We start from the raw sequence: 23,577 nt of genomic DNA, 5'->3' as shown, positions 1-23,577 counted from the left end.
AAATATCATATTGGTTCCATTTTCAAAGAAGGAAGCTAAAGTCCTGAGAGCTAAAGTAATTTGCAGAGTTAGTGAGTGCCTTTAGCTGCAAATCAGCCCAAGCCTCTCTGTCTCCAAAGCCTGTATGCCTTTCAGAGTTAAAAGACTTTGGATTCAAACTGACGAAACAGAGGCTTCTTTCCCATGACATTCTACTGTCTGTCTGTTTTCTCTCATCCAAGTGTTTATGTCCATGGACCGCTGAATTAGATAGCAAAGGGCCATGCTGAATTTTGTCCATTCACGTAGATAAGAGAAATCGTGGGCCCAGCTGCCCCAGAGAATGAGAGGAAATCAGGGGCTTAGTCCAACAGCTCCCAATTTAATCAGACCAGCTTCAGAAAAATCCTTTTCTTTCTGCTTCCTCTTAACATCTCCTAAGAGGAGGTCTGAGGTTGTAGCCATAGTGTACTAGAAAGTTCTACAGCTCTTAAGATCTAGAACTGCCCTGTTCATTGCAGTAGCCACTAGCCACAAGTGGATATTTACATTTTAATTTAAATTATTTAAAATTAAGTAAAATTAAAAATCAGTTCCTCAGTCACATTAGTCACGCTTCAAATGCTTGGTATTCACATGTGGCCAGTGATAACCCTATTGGATTGTCACTGCAGAAAATGGTTAGCACTGAAATGTAACGCATGGAGGTAGTCATCCATGGTTTTTTTTAAAATGTTTATTTATTTATTTTTATTAAAATTTATTTTAATGTTTATTTTTGAGAGAGATAGACCACAGGTGGGGGAAGGTCAGAGACAGAGAGGGAGACACAGAATCTGAAGCAGCCTCCAGGCTCTGAGCTGGCTGAACAGAGCCCGACGCAGGGCTTGACCCACAAACCGTGAGATCATGACCTGAGCTGAAGACAGACGCTCAACCAACTGAGCCACCCAGGCGCCCTATTTATTTTTGAGAGAAAGAGACAGAGTGCAGTCAGGGGAGGGAGCCACAGAATCCGAAACCGGCTCCAGGTTTTGAGCTATCAGTAGAGCCTGATGCAAAGCTCAAACTCACAGAGAGCGAGATCATGACTTGAGCCAGAATCAGACACTTAACTGACTGAGCCACCACCCAAGTGCCCCATCTATGTTTCAACCTCGTGTTAAAACTGGGGGACCAGCTCCTTCTTTTTTTGCTTTCAGAGTGATCTCAGGATTTAGATTATGAAGTTTGAGAGTGGGAGTGGGAAAACACCGACCGGTCTTTGGTGCCCTGAATAATGAGCATTTTGTGAGGTTAGAACAATGATAACAAGGAGGAGGGATTACCAATAACTACCACAAAATCTGGTGCCTTTTTCCTACCTGCTCGACCCACAATCTGCACAAAATCACAAGGGCTGCCAGAAACCCTGAATGAATGATTGTTTTTATCTTTGTAGAAATGTAAGTTAATCCCGTCACAAGCTTTCCCCGTTAGTTGAGTGGTTGGCTTCAGTTGGGATAGGAAACGTAAGACAACCTTCATGTGTTTCCTCTGAGTGTAATGGTAGCTCTAGAGCTGGACTCTTAAGAATTGTGAATTGTTTTAACTAAAGCTTAATTTTTATGTCCCCCTAGTGGGTGCTATCAAAGAGAAAGAGAGCCACACATATGTTAAAGGTAGCAAGACAGATTTCATTCAGATGAAGGCAGTAGAGAAGAGAGAGACTGCCGCACAAATGGAGCTCAAATCTGCTGAAACCAAAGGTACTTTTTAAATGCTAGCGGGTGCTAAAGGCGAAGTACTGAAGATGTCAGGTTGGGAGGTTGGTCGGTGTGATTAGGCCGTCTGTGTTTGCTGATTGATGCTTATCAAAGTTGGGCTCCTACTCTCCCTCTGAGACTGGGAGTTAAGGGCTCTATTTTTGCAGAAGATAACATTTCAAAGGGATGGCTCCCAGGTTCTTGAGAAAAGACATTTCTGTGTTATGGAAGATTTATTCCTCAAGAATCAGAAAGGATTTACAACTGTAAGTTTCCTGAAGTAAATGCTCTAAGCAAACTGTGGTCAGGGGCCTTGGGTTTTAGCTGGAACAAACAGTATGTATTTTTTGGCAGCATTGAGCTTTCTCAGGTAGGCATAAGGGGGCTGGGGTCATCCTAGGGACATGTCCTTAAGCTGATAAAAGCACTAGAATTGCGTTATGTCCTTCAGTGTGTGATGAGAGAGGTTGATGGAGTTGTGTGGAATTTTGCAGTTCTCAGTACCTGGATAAAATTTTATATACAAAACTTCATGACCTCATGATGATGAGGCTGGAATTGAATCCCATCTTGGGAAGGGGAAAAGAACCTTCAGTGAAAGGGAACAAGGCATTGTTTGGGGGACTTTATCAAACAAAAAAAAGAGGGGAACAGTCAGGAAGTTGATTTACAGGACCCGAGAAGCAGCCTTGGATTCTATTTTGTTACTTAACTCTAAGGGAAATGGTATGGACCAGAGTAGTCCACAGGAAGGTGAGAGATCACTGTTAACTGAAAACATAAAAAAGCTTCTTGGAAGAGAGAGAACCTGAGCTGAGCCTTGAAGGTTGATGGGTGGTCCTTTCTTCGCTTAGCATTTTATTGTGGTATTTCTCTACAAGACCCTGTCTGATTTCCATAGAAATAAATTATAATCTCATAATGGAATTATTTTTAAATATTTGATTTTTCTTTAAAAACACTGCCCAGTGTTGATATTTCTCTCACTTTTTGACTTGATTTCTGGATTGGTTTTCAACCAGATCTCTTCAGAATAACATGTTATAATTTTTTGTGTGCTTATTATTTTCAGAAAAAGATAAAGCACAAGCAGGGGAGGGACAGAGAAAGAGGGAGACATCGAAAATGAAGCAGGATCTAGGCTCTGAGGTGTCAGCACAAAGCTCAGCACAGGGCTTGAACTCATGGACTGCGAGATCGTGACCTGAGCCCAAGTTGGATGCATACCAGACTGAAGCACCAGGCGCTCATCTAATTTTTTTTAAATGTTTGTTTATTTTTGAGAGACAGAGCACAAGCAAGGGAGGGAGGGGCAGAGAAAGAGGGAGACACGGAATCCAAGAGCCTGACCCAGGGCTTAACTCACAAACCGTGAGATAGTGACCTGAGCCGCCGAGGCACCCCACGTTCTAAATAGCCTCCACATTTTTGTACCATCAATTCTCTGCCCAAAACACCTCCCAACCCCCACCCCCATATACAATTTCAGGGAATTGTTTATCCTTCAAGACCCAGATGTAGTAGCACCCTTTCTTTGCTCCAACGGTACAGTATTTTCTGCTTTTCCTCTTCTATTACAGATCTTATTCTGTTTGTTATAATTAGTTTGTAACGTCAACCCCCTAGTACAGGCTCTGATCCGTAGAAGATACCTAATGTTAATAGATGTGATTAAATATAATAGACCCTGAAATATGTTTCCCAGTGTTAAGAACTCCGCTGTCTTATATGCATAGGTATAATATATGTTAACTGAATTTTTATTTGTTCTTAGATGGCATTAAGAGGATCTGCGCCAGTGACAATTATACCTCTTCCTGGAGAGCAAGTACAGGTTCAGGGGGTCATCCAGACAGCTCAGTCTTCTGTAATTCACCCACCACATGTGCAAACGGTACAGAAATTCAAAGACTTAGTGGTTGAGAGAGGGGACTTTTATACCCTGAGTTTTTGGACACATTGAAACTGTTATAGTTATAATATTATAAACCAGGAGAGTAAGGCTGTCTTAGAAATTAGGCTATAGAACCAATGAGGCAAATAGAAACGTTTGTGAATTTCTGATTTCATGTATGGACTACCCAGTGAAAAAGGAAAGCGATTTGGGGGAATTTATTGCTTGGAAAGGAAGGCCTTTAAGAGATAGAATCTTTTTATCCCAGTGGTATCTTTCATGAAAAAGAGAATTTTGAAGTAAGGGTAATGGTGTTAATGTCAACAAAGTAAAAACAAAAACAAAGGTACCTGCTTTATGCTTTGTGGAAGTCCAACAAGAGCGTTCTCATAGTGGAGGCAAGTTCTTATTTTTTATCTGTCTCCCTTCATATTACCACCTGACAGCAGTAGGAAGAAAAAAGTGATCCTGGGTTCTTTTTCCTTCTACTCTTTCTCCCCATTTTATCTTCTGCTCTTGTGAGTCTCCGAATGCCTTTAGTCACCCCTCATTTTTCCCTCCTGACTATTTAGTATCTGGCAGTGCTGTCAGCTCTAGAGCTGCATGTTTATGTGGTTTTCCTATTTGAAAGGTGACAACTGTATAGATTTGTGAGTTTTTACATGGAGATTTTACTTTTAATTAGTCTGTTATTCAAGAGAAACATTTGATCTTAATTATATAAGTAAACTCTTAGTTCCAGAAATTATTTTCTTGAGTTCTGTGGGAGACTTTGGAGTAAATTTAGGAACAGTGAAAATAGTTAAGAGTTTAGGTTAGAAATGGTATATCCATGATGCTTGAGGAAATACAAAAGGGACATATCTCTCAATTACTATAGGTTGTGACCAGTTCATTCTTTTCTGCCAAAAGATACAGATTTTAATATAGAATGTAAGTAGTTATACATTAGCACTTGTTTTTGAGGGAGATTATAAAATGTAAATCAGATTTATAGAAATTTAAGATCTAAGTCTGATTAGTTTAGGGGAAGGCTTTCTATCTGTAGTTATGTAGAGCACAGATCTGTTAGGTCTCTTTTCTAGAAGCCTGATTGGGTTATTTTTTTTTTTTAAATAAAGATGAAGTAAAAAATCATAGTGCAACCTTGACAAATATTGGGAAATACGTTTTAAAAATTGAAAATAACTTATTTTCTTAATTATAAGATACTATTATAACTTAAAACTTGCATGTGGTTATTATTGTATTGACATACTTTTATAGAACTTAGTTACCATTTAATATGTCCTTGCTATATGCCATGAGTACAGATTTCTAAGTTGCATGTGTTTATACCTGTCCTTGCCAGTAACCCCCATCTTTCAATACCTGATGGTCTGTTCTGAGCCCTTGTTTCACTTTACCTGTTAGCAGCATTTAACATGGTTGATCGTTTTCTTCAATACATTGCTTTAGCTAGCTCTGTAGGACACCTCACTTACCTGGTATTTTCCCTGCCTCAGTGGTGGCTTATTCTTGGTCTTATCTGCTGATTCCTCCTCTTCCCAACCTGTTAATGTTAGAGTGTTTCTGGGTTTTCTTCTTGGTAATCTTCTCTGTATATTGAGTTCATCCAGTCTTAAGGCTTTGTGAACTATCTAAAGAGCTGTGACTCCCAAGTTTGTATGTCTAGCCCAAGACCTCGAGCCTGACTCAACGGCTTGTATATTTAGCAGTCTCTGCAATGTTATTATCTAATAATTTGATAATGGTTGGATACCTAATAGCATTTCAAAATTATCATGTCCAGGGTCCAAATCAGATTAATGGTTTAGAAAACTGATACTCAGTTTTCTATCAATATAGAAATAGGGTGGAAATCAGAGACTGGCCTTTATAACTCTAGTTAAATAGTTTTGCTTTATTTTAGGGATACACTTTCTTCATTGTTCTGAGCATGCTGTATTGTAAGTTCCTTTAATTAATCTGGGCTCTTGAAATAAAGGAAGATATGAAAAGATAAAATGTATTTTAAACCTTAGATTTAAAGGCAAATGAATTTGAGTGGCAGGAGATATCGTATTTTCTGAAAGTAAAGATCAAATTTTTTTCCCACCTGCATTGTTCACCACTGTAAAACCAATTCTGTTTTTCAGGTATCATCTTTATCAGAAAGTGAGGAGTCTCAGGACTCATCAGACAGTATAGGCTCTTCACAGAAAGCCCACGGGATCCTAGCACGGCGCCCATCTTACAGGTGAGTACTCGGTGTTTCAGATTCTACAACAATGTGTTCTGGAACAATGAGTTGGAATGGTGCCGTGCAAAGCAAACTATATAAAGAAGAAGCATGTGTCCGTATAGGATGGGAAATGTTAAGAGAGAGAGATTTGAGTCCAATTCCTCTTTGTTAAAGAGGAATTTAATCTTATCTTCTGGCAAAGTACTAGATTTCCATATTTACTTTTAGATAGTTAACTTTAAAAGCAAGATGACTGTAGATTTTAGGAATTGAACTACTTTGTGTTCCCTTTCTTAGCTTCCTAACTCTTGTCCCTTTGCTGAAACACATTTTTCTGCATTCTGCATAATTCCTACACATACTTTAAGCCTTATTTCCTCCTGGAAGTCTTCTGATTACCTCCATTCCAACTCCCAAGACCAAGTTGGGTCTCTCTTTTGTGGCATTCTTTTTACTGACCCCTGTTTCAGTGTTTATCTCGTCCTGTTAGAATTTCAGTTAATGATACATGGGCCAGGGGCACCTTGTTGGCTCAGTCAAAGAGCATGCAACTCTTGACCCCAGTTTAAGCCCATGTTGCATGTAGAGATAACTAAATAATAATACATAGGCTGAGCTGGTTTTTTTTCAGTGTTTATTATTTTTGAGAGAGAAAGAGTAAGCATGAGCAGAGGATGGGAAGAGAGAGAGGGAGACACAGAATCTGAAGCAAGCTTCAGGCTCTGCACTGTTAGCACAAAGCCTAACGCAGGGCTTGAACTCACAAACTGCAAGATCATGATGTGGGCTGCAGTCATACGCCTAACTAACTGAGTCACCCAGGCACCCCTAGGCTGTGCTCTTAAGTAAATTTTTGCATTGCAAAGCGACCATACAAGAGTAGATGCTCAATAATTACTTGTTGAACAAAACTAGGAGGTAGGAGGAAAGGGAGACAGAAAAGGATAAAAGAAAGGGAAAAGGGTGAACAGGGGAGACAGAGAATCCCAAGCAGGCTGCACACTATCAGCACAGTGCCTGATGCAGGCCTTGAACCCACAAACCATGAGATCTTGACCTGAGCCAAAATCAAAAGTCGGATGCTCAGCCAATTGAGTCACCCAGGCGCCCCTAGATTAACACATTAAATAAAACTGGAAAACACCAAAGATAACAGTAAGATTTTAAAAGCTTCTAACAAAGAAAGATAAATTACCTTAAAAAGAATGACCATTAGACTAACAGGTTTTTGAATGGTAATATTAGAAGAAAGTCTCTGTTGGTCTACAACTTTATACCCAACTGAAGAATCACTCCAAAATACTGGTGAAATCATTTTAAGCTGATTTAAGATATTACTAAAGGGTAAACCTCAGGAAGAAGAAAACGAGTCCAGATGGAAGGAATGTGAATACAAGAAAGAATGGTGAACTAAGACATTCATTGACTTTTGACTTTTTAAAACCATTGATTTTTAGAACGGTAATGATTAATTTGGGTAGTTTAAAAACCAAAATGCAAAGAATTTTGCAGAAATATGTAAGATAAGGAATGGCTTATTAGATCCCTGTACTGATTACTTATATTATTGATTAGACAACCTTAGATTATTGGAGGCAGTCACCAAAAGAATGCAAATAAAAGTTTAATAATAAAATTATTAAACCAACTTCAGCTCAGGTCATGATCTCACGGTTCGTGGGTTTGAGCCCTGCATCAGGCTTTGTGCTGACAGCTCAGAGCCTGGAGCCTGTCTCAGATTTGATATCTCCCTCTGTCTCTCTCTTTTTCTCAAAGATGAAGAAACGTTTTAAAAAAAAATTTTTTTTTCTTTTTATTTAATTTCCAAACAAGGGGACTTTACCAGCACAAAAATTCTTGGATAAAGTACTTGTTTTTTTGTTTGTTTGTTTGTTTAATTTTTTTTTAATGTTTTATTTATTTTTGATACAGAGAGAGTCAGAGCATGAGAGGAGGAGGGGCAGAGAGAGAAGGAGACACAGAAGTGGAAGCAGGCTCCAGGCTCTGACTAGCTGTCAGCACAGAGCCTGACGCGGGGCTCGAACCCATGAATGAGCCGAAGTCGGAGGCTTAACCGACTGAGCCACCCAGGCGCCCCGATAAAGTACTTGTTAATGCATTGTGCACTTATAGGAAATAATAGATATCATCTTCCCCCAATTATCATAAAAACCATATATATGCTGTTAAAATTTAACTGAGTAAATTTGAAGGTCTAATTGGCTTTATTAAATAATTCATGAATTGGGCACCATCCCATCTAACAAGTAGGGGGGAGCTCCAAGAAGTTGTACAGAATGGAAGGCTTCTATATAGGAAAGAAGGTGGGGCAAGAAAGTTATTGGTAGAAGAATTTTCCAGTCAAGGTTATCTTTCCCTTAGGGGTAAGTGCCAGGAGGTCTTATCATTGCAGATTCTCATCTTCCTTTGGGGGAATGGAGAAGGCCCTTGTGACATATTACCTCACTGGTGCTGATCTGAAACTTTCTGACTGGTTGGTTAAGACTACATTTCTGGGGGAAGGTTGAAGAAACTGCAATTAGATTAAGTATTAACCCCTAGTTTGGGGACTCGACCTAAGCGATGCCCTTTTGGGCTGTGGTTTTCTCTTTAACAGCTCCTTCCTTTTGATCAGACTTCCAGCTTAACTGAGAGATGTGAGATTTTAAGGCATTAGTGCCACTCTTAGAAGTTCTTGGCGGTTTTTGTTGTTCCTTTGAGCTCAGACATTTGTGCGCGCACGCGCATTTATTCACAGGTCATGGCTTCAGGTTCACATTCTGTTTGTTTCAGTCTTAGATCATTTGCTTGGTGGTTAGTGACTGTGAACATGCATTTAAAGCCTTTGCGAGAATACAATGCACACAGGAGATTAGGAGATTATTACAATTACTAAAAGAATAATCCTCAATATTTGGAGTGCACTGTAGAGCCTTGGTCACCAAGACCTAAGCCAATCAAAATCAGATAAGTCAAAGAAAGAACCTCATGGAAGGAGTCACTTTTTAAAAATGTTTATTTTTTAGAGAGAGAGAAAGAGCACACATGAACAGGAGAGGGGCAGAGAGAGAGGGAGTCACAGAGTTTAAAGCAGGCTCCAAGCTCTGAGCTGTCACCACAGAGCCCAGCGCAAGGCTCAAACTCATGAACTGTGAGATCATGACCTGAGCCAAAGTCAATCACTTAACTGATTGAACCACCGAGGCACCCCAGGAGTCACTTTTTTAAGCGACTTTTAACTTCCCCAAAAGTGTTAATTAATCCAGGAACAACAGCACTTGGTGTTGGCCACAGCACAGACAACTCCTTCTCAGCTAACAGATGAATCAAGAGTCTAAGGATCTGAGCAGACAATGCGGTAAAAGTGTGATCCATCGTCTTGGATGGAAACAGTCTACATTGTTTCTTGTAAGAAACTTACTTCTCTTTCTTGTCAATTTGATTTAGAGATCTTCAGCATCTGTACAAGACCAGGTGTCAGGTGGAGCCATCTTTAGCTGTGTGCTATGTACCCAGGGCTTAATACCTTTTAGTTTTGCAGCAGTGTCGGTAGGCAGGAGCACTTGGTAAGGTAATTTCCAACAGGGCTTGCAAGCTGGGTGTTGGTTAGTTTTGGTTTTTGGTTTTCTTTTTTCTTGATGACCTTTCCAAAATACCAGGCTCCAGAGTGACCAACAGGATCCTTTGATAGGGTCTGTGAAAGCTTCTTTAACCTGTCAATGATAGGCTTTAGTATAAGACATTAAAGACTTCTAGTAACTGGTTGTACTAGCACAAGACGACAAGGAATCCGAAAGCTGTACGCCAGTAGACAGTGAGTGGTCTGCCCGTGACTGTCTCCTAGGGAATGTGTTGCAAATAGTGAGCAGAGCTGGTGGCAACACTTTAGGCCAACACGTTGGCAAATTCAGCAAGGTTAGAGATTTGGGGATTTCCGGCAGTTATCTACACCTTGCCTGATGATTCAGGGTGATGGGGTAGTGATAATTCCAAGATACTTGTAAGGCCTTTATCAAGGCTTGAATGATGATTTGCACAGTGAAGTGCGTGCCTCCGTGGAAAGTATAGGCCAGATGAGAAACCCGTTTTCTAAGGGTTTTGTTCGTTTTCCCCTGCTGCAAGACTAATGGCCTCACACTGGCAAACTTAAGTCTATCCCGAAAACATACATACAGTAACAAGAACATATTGATAACCCATACCAGGTGCCAAATGAATGGAGTCCAGCTGCCGGTGTTCACAGGGAGGAGGTTTGAGGCCTCTGGGAACAAAAGAGTTTTCCAGGATTATGGACTTGACAGGTTAGACATTGACGGTAAACTGCTTTTGCAATCTTCTAGAAGTCTCCACACCAATGTTTATTTATAATTGGAGTCTTCTTAAACATACCATGGTGGGTGAAGAAGTGTAGAAACCAAAAAATGAAATTTGCCAGAAAGTGAGAAAGAACCCAGAGGCCCGTGTTGGGGCAGGCTTTGCCATGTTGTAAGGGACATCATGACAGCAGAAGTCTGACATTTAGGGGCCATTTTTGCGGAAACAAAATCAACTTATCCACACATGCCACAGTCTTACTAATACAATATAAAGAAGGTTTAGAATTACTTATGTAAACTACTTGGGAAGCATTGTCAAATAATCAAATAAGCGTAACAAATCTGTAGGGATATTTCAAGTCAAAAAAGACTTCACTTAGAACTTAATATTGGGTGTGGTTGGCTCCATAGGTAGAGCATGTGACTCCATCTCAGGGTCATCATTTCAAGCCCCATGTCAGATATAGAGATTCCTTGAAAATAAAACCTTAAAAAATAGAACTTAATTTTGGGACATTCATCAAAAGTATCAAATATAGGTCTAAGGCACTTGCCTAAACAGGATGGCAGATAATTATGAAACTTAAAGGAGTTTTCACAATATTACCAAAGTCCAAGAGAACTTTGTTTTAATAGAGAGAAAACCAAATTCTAATTTTATACCAGCTTACTTTTGATATTAAAACTCATTTAAAAAAATAATTTTATTTTAATCTTAACTAGTTGGATTCCTCTGCCACAAACTTACTACAACAGTTTTTTCTACATTCTTATTTGTCCTTTTTCCTCTTTAGACAAAACATTTTCATTTTAGAACAAAAAGAAGTGTATTTCTCATGCCCCTTTTTTTAAAATCTTTCCTGGCACATAGAGATGTTTTCTTATTAGCTTTAATTACATATAATAATTAGAATTCTTAACCCTTAGAAACATTTATTTCTACTGAAAACTAAAGCATTCTTAAAATTTGCAAATCAAAATTTCCAAAAGCACATCTTTTTTAATTGTCCAATATAGCATTAACATATCTAAGTAAATATCTTTTAGATTTTCTGTAATAAGTATTATTTATGTGGCAGCATTTTGTCTTATTTGGAAATGATTTAGGTATTTAATGAATTTAGTGTTAGCTAAATTATTTAATCTAACTCAGTAAAACCTTAAGGTTTTAGATAACTGCCACCCCTTGCCCCTAAACTGGGGAAGACTCTTTAGACATAGTATCACTGAAAAATTCATTAATAAACTTTTTTCTTTAATGCCTATGTGTGGATTATGTATAGAAACCTCATTCAACATTAGACAAAGTCAGCCATTATCCTAAGCTTTTATTTTTTTGTTGACAGAGTAAGAGATAACATGAACTTATGTAGAAAAAAAGTTTTCTATTTAATGTTGGTAACTCTAAAGACATATCTGTTTTAATTAAGCCATCAATCTTAAACTAGATTTCATGTCAATTATTTTTTCAGATATATGAATTTGAAAAACATTTCTGTTCGTTTCTGAGAGTTTCAGAATGCCCAGTCCTTACAGATGCTTGCCTTGAAACCAACTAAATAGAGCTCTTTTACAAATTAATTTAAGCAGTACCATCCAGAGGTAGAAAATATCACATAACTACAACACATCTGTATAGACACACATGAACATATAGACTGCAGAGACCTCATAGCTTTGGTTTTAAAATTGCTACCATGAATAGTTATAAAAGTTGGGTCTGAGTTTGGGTTCTTTTTTTTGTTTTTTGGTAGATGGACTAAGTTAAGATTATCTGTCTGAATGGCTAAAGCTTTTTCGAAGATTTTTGGAGAAGACATTTCAAATTTGGATTTATCCTTGACAAATCAAATTTTTTTTAAGTTTTTATTATTATTTCTTTTTACTAAGTACTCTGTACCACACATGAGGCTTAACTCACAATCCTGAGATCAAGAATAACATTCTGTTCCAACTGAGCCAACTAGGCACCTGTTGGCAAGTCAGGTTCTCAATGGCCTTTTCCTCTTTTGTTTTTTCTTGATAAAAATTACCTCCATTAAATTTGCATTTTTAGTTTATTTCTTTGGAGAGAGAGAATTGCAAGGAGGCTCCGCACCAGCAGAGCCCAATGCAAGGGGCTCAAACCCACAAACCATGAGATCGTGACCTGAGCCAAAACCAAGAGTTGGACAAGCCCAACCGACTGAGCCACTCAGGTGCCCCTAAATTTGCATTTTAAAGAGATGGACTAGATAAGAGTTCCTAGAGAAGACCAGATTGAACATTTGAACATTTACACTTTATTTATTTTTAAAGTAATCTCTATATTCCACATGGGGATTGAACTCACAACACCAAGATCAAAACTTGCATGCTCTACCGACTGAGCAAGTCGGGTGTCCCAAACATTTTACTTTTTTTTTTTTTTTTTTTTTACTCTTTTTTGTTGTTTGTTTATTTTGAGAGAGATTCTCAAGCGGACTCTCTGTTGCACCCTCAGTGCAGAGCCCTACTTGGAGCTTCATCCAAAACGAGGCCATGACTGGAGCCGAAATCAAGAGCCAGTGGCTTAACCTAACCTGAGCCATCCCAGCTCCCCGTTTACATTTTATTTTCTTTTACTCTACTCTTTTTTTTTTTTTTTTTTTTTTTTTGAGAGAGAGCACAAACTAGGGAAGGGCAAAGAGAAAGAGATAGACGGGATCTGAATTAGAGTCTGAGTTGAGAGCATAGAGCCTGATGCAGGGCTCAAACTAATGAGCCAGGAGATTATGATCTGAGCCGAAGTTGGATGTTTAACTGACTGAGCCACCCAGGCTCCCCAACTGTAAGCCTTTTGAGATAAATAGGGGAGGTTTGGACATTGATGGTCTTTGAATTGTTCTTGGAACCATATTTCTTGTCCTATAAATACTAGATTCTTAAAACAAGGACAGCTCTTTTTAATTCCTCAAAGAATTGCGTTGTTGACTGAAAGACACCAAAAGGACTGATACCCATCCACTTAGGAGAATGTCTTCTTTCCCTCTGGGTACATTTAGCTTAGGGGAGAAGGCCTTTAAAAAAAATTCCTGTCAGGCTCTCAGTATCAGCTTCCAGTTTGGCCAAGTTTCTGATTGTAGAGTTATAAAGTCCTCTCAAATATCTTGTTAGGTTTCAGCCGGAACAAACAGTAAATATTTCTGACAACCTTATGGACCCAGGATGCCTCCTCCAAGAGGAGGTGAAAGGTACTATCTTAAGAAGATCTAGAGTTGGAGTGCCTGGGTGGCTCAGTTGGTTAAGCATCTGACTCTGTCTCAGCTCAGGGCTCGATCTCAGGGTTGTGAGTTCAAGCCTGCGTTGGGCTCTGCACTGAGCATGAAGCCTACTTCAAAAACAGAAGAAGAAGATCTGGAGTTACTCCCAAACATAGCCAAAGAAAGAACAGACAGCCTCATGTCCCCGGCAGGCAGAAAGCCAAGCCATGTTCTTAGGAGGTAACAAGAAGCAGAGCAGAAAGGAAATAGTTATTCCCAGGAGAGAAAGGGATTATTATCCACTGGGTCTGGATTTGGAAAGGAAGGGTCAACATGAATTTTCATTTCCCTTCTCTCGACTTGGCTCAGGAGATGATCCGTTATAAAAACTCTTGAGGGTCCTCCCTAGTTTAAGAAATTCTTTAACTATAGCCCTCAGTTCAGCCTTAGAGCAAGGACTGAGAGATCCCTGAAGAGGATCACCAGTAGCCCCAAGGGGTCTTATTTCAAAAGGTCACACTGTCTTTTCAGAGTGGAAAGGCAGTTCAGACAGAAGCTCACTAGGATGACTACTCAAAGGACAGAAGAGAGTGGCAGGAGTTAGAGCAGTCTTCTAGTCTTGTTTTAGATAGCTTTTTCTCTTTTTCATTAGCTATTTGTCATGAGTGTTTTAATGAAACTATTTTGGAATTTTGAAATCTTTTGGAGGCCTCCTCTTGCCAAGTAAAATAGATAACCCTTGCTTTCAAGTGCACTTCTTAAATGAATGATCTTGTCTAATTCAACATTCCTCATAACAGCCATTGTAATTCCTTTTTTTTTTTTTAACTAAAACAATTTTGCTAGGTATCTAACTTACAGCGCTATAGTTCTTAAACATAAAATAAGCAGGGGTGCCGGAAGATAGCACACTAACTCTAGATCTAAAGGATCTCGTTTGTTTTAACTAGGCCTTTGGGTTTCTCAGAGCCAAACTAATACCTAAAAGGGCCTTGCTTTGGGGTTGGGATTTATGAGTTGTTTTATACTGTGCTTCACTGCCTGCATGTTTTCTGGAGGTCAGTGGGTGGGTGACCTAGTATCAATTTAACCTGCTCCTTGACCAGCTTATACTAATGTTGAGAGTCTTTGAGTTAGGTGGTGAGTGCTCTAATAGCTCTTAAGTGATTTGACCTGGGCCCACCAATTTTTGTGTGGCGTTTTGGTTTCTGAAATCCCTACTAGGAATAACCTTTATTTACATAAAATAAGACAGACAAATATGTGCCCCTCAACAGACCACCAGTAACCAAAAGACGTCACTGCAGAGTGGTTAAGAGAAGCCTTTGCACATTACCAGCAATTCCCAGTGTGGACTAAACCAGGAGACTCCGCTGGGGAAATGAACAAGACTAAACCAGCATGGGGGCGCCTGGGTGGCTCAGATGGTTGAGCGGCCAACTTCAACTCAGGTCATGATCACACAGTTCGTGATTTTGAGCTCCGAATCGGGCTCTGTGCTGACAGGTCAGAGCCTGGAGCCTGCATCAGGTTCTGTGTCTCCCTCTGCCCCTCCCCTGTGCCTGCTCTGTCTTTGTCTCTCTCTATCTCAAAAATAATTAAAAAAAAATGACTAAACCAGCATACTCCGGTAAATGGGGACTGCAGATTGAAACTAGAAAAGGATTCCAAGGTGGAAGTGTGGGCTGAACCATGGGCTAAGAGCTGGTGCTTCCTTAGAACCTTCTGTCAGTGTAGCCTGACCCATTAATACTTTTTTGGAAAGTCAGATCTGTAGCTTGAACGCAAAAAGAGCAGAGCTAAAACTAAGAGGGACTTACCAAGGGTCTTTGGAAACAGGGAGAAAGATGGGGAACTCTGAAGGGTTTGCAGGGCTGTGCCTGTATTTTTCATTGTCCTTGTCCAGATACTGCCAGAAGTTCGTTTCTAATCCCGAAGCCACCAAATCTGTCAAACAGAATTCAGCCATGTAAATCTGAAGGTCTGACTGGCTTTATTAAATAATTCCTGAATTGGGCAGATCCCATCTAGCAAGTAGAGGGGAGCTCCAGGAGCTGTACAAAATGGAAGGGGTTTTTTTGTTTTTTTGGTTTTTTTTAAAGGAAGGAGGTTGGGTTAAGAAGATTTTAGCAAAAGAAAAGAATTGTTCCAGCAGGGTGTCTTTCTCTTAGTGGGAAGAGCAGTGGTTCTTTTGATGCAGATGATCTCGGCCTTCTCTGGGGAAGGAGAGGGCCTATGTGGCACTCATTGGCACTGATCTGAAAAGTTCTGACTGACTAGTAAAGACTTAATTTCTTGGGGAGGTTTATAGATTAGGTATTAAACCTTAAACCCTGGGTTGGACGCTCAGCCTAAGTGATGCCATTTTGGGCCTATGGTTTTCTTTTTAACAATACAAGTACATGAGCTGAACCCAGAGTGGGAAGCAGAAGCAAGCATGAAAATCAGACTACACCCGTTGCTGCAGGTCTGCTGCAGGAAGGGACTCTCAACCTGAGATTTGTGTTCAAGCTGGGATCCCTGCAGGAGGCTAGAACACCTAAAAGGAAGCTTCCCCAAAGTAAGCTTTCTGCATTACACCAAATTTGGATCAACCAAATATGAATTCAGAGTGAAAAATCATCAAACACACAAGGAAATTAACCATAAGCAAGAATCCATACAAACAATATATCATCAACTCAATAAATGCAGGAAAAGTATTTGATAAAATTCAGCACCCACTCATAAGTTTTTAGCAAATAAGTAATAAAAATGGGCCTCCCTAGCACATATAGACTTAGGGAACTGAACTACACATAGGCCAGACCATGGCTCAAGTCCCAGACTGAATAGTAATTACAGAGCACACATGTGGACCAAGTCTGAGTAACACTGCAAAGGCTTTCAAAACTGAAATGACTTTGGAACCCCAGTCCACTAAATGCTGGTCAGAATCCGTGGCCTGGACACAATAGATGTTGATAGCCTGCTAAAACAAGAATATACAAAATTCTCCATGGAATATAAACAAGAGCCAGTGTCTGACATCATAATATTGAAAATACCCCAAGTTGGCATACAAAGAAACCAGAAGAATCTTAATTTGGCATAGGAAGACTGTCAGTGGATGCCGTCGCCTAGATGACACAGATGTTGGAATTATGTGACGAAGACTTGAGCTATTATTAAAATATTCTCACAAGTGTGAATTCTCTTGAAATGATTAGAAAGATAGGAACTCCTTGCAAAAAGTAGATGCATAAAGAGAACCAAATAGAAATTTTAGAGCTGAGAAATACAGTAACAAATAAAACCTCACTGGATGGGTTGAATAGGAAAATAAAGATAAGGAGATAGCTTCAAAGATCATTGGAGATTATTTCAGTCTGAACAATAGAGATTAGAAAAATTCACTAATTTTCAGAGACTTATGAGACAATACCAAAAGTTTTAACATGAATGCCATTAGAGTCATAGGAGAGGAAGAAGTATGTTGCAGAAAAAAATATTTAAAGAAATAATAGCTGGAACGTTCCCAATTTTGGTGAAACCCACAGATTCAAAAGCTCAGCAAACACTGAGCCACAGATAAACACAAACCCCTCCCCAGACAGGTCATAATCAAACTGGTGAAAACTAAAAACAAAAATCTTGTGCACAGAGAATAATGACATGTTACTTAAAAGGGAGCAGTGTGAGTCACTACAGATTTCTGATCAAAAACAAGGAGGCTAGAAGGAAATGAAATTTTTTTTAAATTTATTTTGAGGGAGAGAGCACATATGTGCATGCGCAATTAGGGGGAGAGTGGAGAGAGGGAATCCTAAGCAGGCTCCACTGCAGCACAGAGCCTGAGGAGGGGCTGGAACCCAGAAACCATGGGATCATGACCGGAGCTGAATCCAGGAGTGGAGTGCTTGAACCAGCTGAGCCACCCAGGCGCCCCAGTGAGAAGTACTTTATTAAAGTGCTGAAAGAAAGAATTGTCAATCCAGAATTCTTTAGCGAAAATATCCCTCAGAAGTGGGAGGTGAAATAAATACTCTCAGATGAATGAAGGAAAACTATGAGCAGTCATTGATAGCATAACTGCTAAGAAAGCTCTTTAGACAGAAACCTGGAAAGTTAAGAATGAAGAAACAGCAACAGCAAGATCTGGGCAAGTATAATGAACTATTCCGTGATTGAATTCTTTAAAATATGTCTGGTTGACAAGAAAATACGGCATTGTCTGACGGGGCTTTTAGTGTATGCAGAGGTAATGTATAAGGCAACTGTAACATAAGAAGGCAGATGAAGAAACTCATTCTGGAGCTAAGGTTTCCAAGGTTCACTTGACATGGTGAAACAGTGATTCTAAGTAGCTGAGGTCTCCATATTATAACTCCTTAGAGCAGCTACGAAATTATATGAAGAGATTTAGTCAAACGTAAATTACAATGGAGTTCTGAAAACTCTTCAAATAACCCAGAAGAATACATAAGACTTTTGATTTTTTTTTTTTTTTAATAATAAGTAAGCTCTATGCCCACTATGGGGCTTGAACTCATGACCCTGAGGATCAAGAGTTACATGCTCTAAGGCATCTGGGTGTCTCAGTCAGTTAAGTTTCCGACTTTGGCTCAGGTCATGATCTCACAGTTCGTGTGTTCAAGCCCCATGTTGGGTTGGTTCTGTGATGGCTGGAGCCTGCTTCAGTTTCTGTGTCTCCTTCTCTCTCTGCCCCTGCCCTGCTCACATTCTGTTTCTCTTGTCTCTCAAAAATAAATAAACATCAACAAAAGCAAAACAAAACCAGAGTTGCATGCTCTATCTACCAACTGAGCCAGCGAGGCACACCCAGAAGTCTTTTTTAAAAACAGAAAGCAGGGCTCCTGGGTGGCTCAGTTGGTTAAGCATCTGAGTATGGCTCAGGTCATCAGGTCATGATCTCGTGGTTTGTGAGTTTGAGCCCCAAATCAGACACTCTGCTGTCAGTGCAGTGTGTGCTTCAGATCCTCTGTTTCCCCTTTCTCTGCCCCTCCCCTGTTCACTCTTCTTTCTCTCTCTCTCAAAAATAAATTAAAAAAAAAACAGCAAATAATTGATAGATCAAGTGATAGCAAGCAAGACATGGCTTCAACTCATTAATTAAAAGATTATAAAACTATAAACCAATATTCTTCCTGAATATAAACACAGAGATCCAGTAGCAAAATAGGAGCTTTAGCAAACTAAATCCAATGCCATATAAAAGGCAATGACATATAAAAGGTGTTATACATGATGAACAAGTAGGATTTATACCAGAAATGCAAGATTGGCTAAACATCTGAAAATCATTTTAGGCAATACATCATATTTATAGAATAAGAAAAATGTATGATCATCTCAACAGACACAAGAAAAAGCATTTAGCAAATCCATTTGATAAAATGCTCATCAAACAAATAGAGGGGAGCTTTTCAGGGGCACCTGGGTGGCTCAGTCAGTTGAGTGTTCAGCTCAGGTCATGATCTCACAGTTCATGGGATTGAGCCCCGCATCAGGCTCTGTGCTGAGCATGGAACCTGCTTCGGATTCTCTCTCTTCCTCTGTCTCTGACCCTCCCTTGCTCGTGCACACATGCACTCTCAAATAAACTTTAAAAAAGAGGGGGAGCTCTTCCATCTAATAAGGTACACCTCCAAAAGCCCACAGTTAATAGCATGTTTAGAGATGGAAGACTGAGTGTTTTTTCCCTAAGATCATGAACATGACAGGCGGTGGATGTCTGCTCTCACGACTTCTGCCTAACATTGTATTCAGGCATTTAGGCAAGAAAATGAAATAAGTCATTCAGATTGGAAAGGATGGGATGAAATAAAACAATTTGTAGGTGAAATGATCTCATAAACAGAAAATCTTAAAGAATACACTAAAGTGAAGTAATTAATGAGTTCAAGGTAGCAGGATACCTTACCATCTATTGATTCTTTGTATATGGCACATAGGTGTTTTAATTTCTGTACTTTTTAAATTATTTTTTTAATGTTTATTTTTGAGAGAGAGAGCAGGAGAAGAGCAGAGAGGAAGGGAGACACAGAATCTGAAGCAGGCTCCAGGCTCGGAGCTGTCAGCACAGAGCCTGACACAGGGCTCCAACTCACGAGCCACGAGATCATGACCTGAGCTGAAGTCAGACACTTAACTGACTGAGCCACCCAGGCACCTTTTCTGTACTGTTCTTTATACTTCACATGTTCCATAACTTGGACTGCCCTCCCTTATTCTCTACGTGGAACATCTGTTGATACAGTGTACAATTTTATTAGCTTTTGGTGGGAAGATGGTCCAGAGTAAGGAGACCTAGGTGGAGAACATTTTTCAATGTGCTATAGAAGAAAAGCTGAAGGAACTAAAATTATCTGGCTTCATTGCAAAGTAGGACATGGATATAAAATTAGGGTTAAGCTTAGTTTCTTTAAGCTTAACTTTCACTGGGTGGAGCTAGCTTTTGTTCTAAACAAGAAGGGCTTAATGAGTGAATGGTTTGCTATTTGGAAGTCGTAGATGACTTTCTCCTGGAAATAGGAGCCGTTGGGAATGCTCGGGCCTTCCTGCATAGGCTGGAAGGTTGGCATAGATAACATGTAAGATCCTTTTCAATGATAAGGTTGTTTCCCCCACTTTGTGACTGTTTTTTGGTTTTTGTTTTCACAATGAACATAGAATTTTTAAGATTCCTTTTTTCTTTTTCTTCTAGACAGAAATAATGCTTGCTCAGTTGTCCCTCCACCCCCAATGGTGCTTTGGAAGTTTGTTCTTTTCATTAAGAACCTTTCCATAAAGGAGTCCTTTTCTATCCCTGTATTCCTGTCTTAAGTCCCATTTTACCAATCTGAGGGTACCTGTGGGATTATATTTACTTCCTGTTAAACAATTTTATTGGGGCGCCTGGCTGGCTCAGTCAGCAGAGCATGCAACTCTTGATCTCGGTGTTAGGAGTTTGAGCCTCATGTTGGGTGTAGAGATTACCTAAAAATATTAAAATCATAAATAAATAACATCACTAATAGTGTGTGCTTTAGTATTCTTATTTCTTACTGGTTTTTTAAAACTTTGGGGTTCTCACTATAGAGTTGAAGGTTGGAAAAATAAATTTAGTCTTTTATTTATTTTTTAGTGTTTATTTTTGAGAGAGAAAGAAAGAGAGCATGAGTGGAGGTGGGGGGTGCACAGAGATAGAGGGGGACACAGAATCCAAAGCAGGTTCCAGGCTCTGAGCTGTCGGTGCAGGGCCAACATGGGGCTCGAACTCATGAACTTTCAGATCATGACCTGAGCCAAAGTTGACAAACAACTGAACCACCCAGCTGTCCCAGTTTGGTCATTTTAAATAAAAGTCACTATTTAGGAAATGAATACTGTTCTTATTAGTGAAATACCTTACAATAGAGTCCTCTCTCTTGTAGGGGAAAGAGACATTTCATACCCTATGGGGGCCTTGTACATTAAAGGGCACTCTGTGTATTTGTTCAGCGTCTCTTTTCGGGGAACCATAGACTTTAAAGCATGACTCGCCTGCAGTACATCATTACAGTAGTCTGTGCTCAACTAAAGGGCTCCTTGACAGAACAGTTTAGATGTCTAGTAGATTATTGTACTTTTAACCTGAGATTAAAAAAGGGTTGGCAATTTGTTTTTATAAAGCTGTCCTTGCTACCAGCATTAATAGAGTTTTATTTTTCACAGAAAAATTTTGAAAGATCTATCTTCTGAAGATACGCGGGGCAGAAAAGGAGACGGAGAAAACCCTGGAGTTTCTGCTGTCACTTCTATGTCTGTTCCAACGCCCATCTACCAAACTAGCAGTGGACAGTACAGTACGTATAGGAATACATTTTTATGTGATGGATACATAAAATCTAAAGTGATGTATAGAGGACTGTCATGCTTTAATAGTGAGAATAATTAATAGAAGGTTACTATTTTGAGCCAAAAATAATGCAGAATACTTTTTCAGCATTATCTCATTTACTCCTTACAACAACTTTGTCAGGTAGGCAGTTATCAGTTTATGAGGAAACTGAGCCTTAGGTTAGATGATGTCCCTAAAGTCACACAGCTTGTAAGTGATATGCTTACTTTGGCGTTTTGACAGGTGCTTGGGGTTGTCTAACCACCACAATCAAGATGTAATTTCATCACCCCCTAGAATTCTTTGTGCTGTCCATTTATTGAGGATTTCTCCTTCTATTCCTAACTCCTGTTCTTCAAGTCTAGTTGACTCTTGCCACAAAATCAGTGCCCCATCTCCCCACTCTCATGTCTCCAATCACCACCGTGACCCTGGCTGGTACTCCCATCTGAATCACCGCCGTGCGCGCCCACTTGGTCATTTTGCTTCCATTCTTGCTCTCATGGTTTTCCGTACTCCAGCCAAAGCAATTTATTTAAAATGTCAATCAGTTCACACCACTTTGGCTCCAAATCCCCTGGTGACTCCCCATCACCCCTAGAATACGTAAGTCCTGTAAGGCTGAGCTACATTCAGGAGCTGGCCTCACCAAACTCCAGTCTCCCCTGCCACTGGCTGGCATTCTGGCAATGCAGACCTTGTTTGTGTTTCTCCAACATATGGAGCTTGTTTCTGCCCCAGGAGACTTGGACTTGCCATCCCCACCGCCTGGCACATTCTTCTCCCAGAGCCTCCTATGGCTTTTACACCCTTACTTCTGCTCTAAGTGTCGCTTCTCAAAGAGACCACTCTTTTTTAAAAATATGCTCTCTTTAGCTAACTTTCCTACATTTTTTATAGCATTTATATGGAATTATTAAAAAGTACATATTTATAAATTATATATAATTTAGATCAGTTTATTTGTGATTTATTCTTAAAGATAACTTCCCTGAGGGAAAGAACTCTTGTTCACAACTATATTCTTGGCCTAGAGGGCCTGGTGCATATTAGGCTCTCCGTGAAATTTGTTATGAATAAATTATTTAAAGAATATGTAAAAAACACCTCAATGAGGACACATAAGAAACTGAGAACAGTGGTTGCAAGGAAGGAAACCTGGAAGCAAAGATCAGAGGCAGTTGAGAAGTTCACTTTCATTTTAAACAAAACTGATTATTTTTTTTACCATTTACATCCATTACTGTTTTCAAAAAAATTTTTTTTTTAATGTTTTTATTTATTTTTGAGAGAGAGAGAGAGGCAGAGTGCTAGCAGGAGAGGGGCAGAGAGGGAGACACAGAAACTGAAACAGGCTCCAGGCTCTGAGCTGTCAGCACAGAGCCCAATATGGGGCTCAAACCCACAAACCATGAGATCATGACATGAGCTGAAGTCAGACACTTAACTGACCCAGGCACCCCTAAAAATTTTTTCCTTAAAGCAGCATATTAGCACACAAAAATTATGACATATTAATATGGCTTATTATTCTAAAACAATTAAAATTAGTAATTAGGAAAATATGTTATAATTGAAATAAGTACAATTCAAACTGGTGTTCAAGGCAGCTTGATCCAATAGAACTTCTGGATGACAGTGTTCTGTATTTGCACTGTCCAGTACAGGAGCCACTAAGCCATGCGTGACTGTCGAGCACTTGAAATGTGCCTGGTGAGACTGAGGAACTGAATTTCTTATTTTGCTTCAGTTAATTTAAGTAGACACATGTAGCTAATGGCTGCTGTTATCAGTGTAGATTTAGAGTAGATCCAACGAGAAAATACACATGTTAAACAAAAATAGGAAGATAGGTTATAAAAATGAAAACATTCTGTATTACTACATATATTTAACATTAAAAGATATATCTCTAGGGGCCTGGGTGGCTCAGGCAATAAGAATCCAATTTCGGTTCAGATCACAATCTCACAGTTCATGAGTTCAAGTCCCACATTAGGCTCTGTGCTGACAGCTAGCTCAGAGCCTGGAGCCTGCTTCTGGTTCTGTGTTTCCTTCTCTCTCTGCCCCTCCCCCTCTCAGCTCTGTCTCTCTCTGTATCAAAAATAAATAAAACATTTAAAAAATTAAAAATAAAAAATAAAACATACACCCCTAGACAGGTGTGTTTATTACCTCCTCGTAAAAGGAGAAAAAATAGTTACATAATTATAAGCTGATAAAAGGGCACAGAAAGGAGATATTAGATTCGGAAGGGGATTTATTACGTGGGATTGCATAATGCTAAAAATTTTCCGTTTGGTCATATCTGATGGGTGTTTCATTTAAGGTTTGAGA

The 23,577-nt window shown here is 39.5% G+C and overlaps 1 protein-coding gene across 5 annotated transcripts in view; it reads left to right on the top strand.

The window, feature by feature from the left end:
• ATF1 (activating transcription factor 1) overlaps positions 1-23,577 on the top strand; it is an 82,000-nt gene that overhangs the window by 48,868 nt on the left and 9,555 nt on the right. For 2 of the 5 annotated variants that reach the window (XM_029954854.1, XM_029954853.1), the window contains 4 exons: positions 1,599-1,727; positions 3,499-3,618; positions 5,757-5,857; positions 21,075-21,205. In XM_029954854.1, the coding sequence (XP_029810714.1) occupies positions 3,499-3,618; positions 5,757-5,857; positions 21,075-21,205 (352 nt within the window). In that variant the 5' untranslated portion in view covers positions 1,599-1,727. Of the gene's footprint in view, positions 1-1,598; positions 1,728-3,070; positions 3,270-3,498; positions 3,619-5,756; positions 5,858-21,074; positions 21,206-23,577 lie in introns of those variants that run through there. The other 3 variants (XM_029954855.1, XM_029954852.1, XM_029954856.1) reach the window with 3 other exon arrangements.

The sequence above is a fragment of the Suricata suricatta genome, chromosome 10 (assembly GCF_006229205.1).
Source record: "Suricata suricatta isolate VVHF042 chromosome 10, meerkat_22Aug2017_6uvM2_HiC, whole genome shotgun sequence".
In the NCBI taxonomy this organism is placed as follows: Eukaryota; Metazoa; Chordata; class Mammalia; order Carnivora; family Herpestidae; genus Suricata; species Suricata suricatta.
The sequence above is the reverse complement of the archived record's forward strand: the minus strand, read 5'-3'. Positions and strand labels throughout refer to the sequence as shown.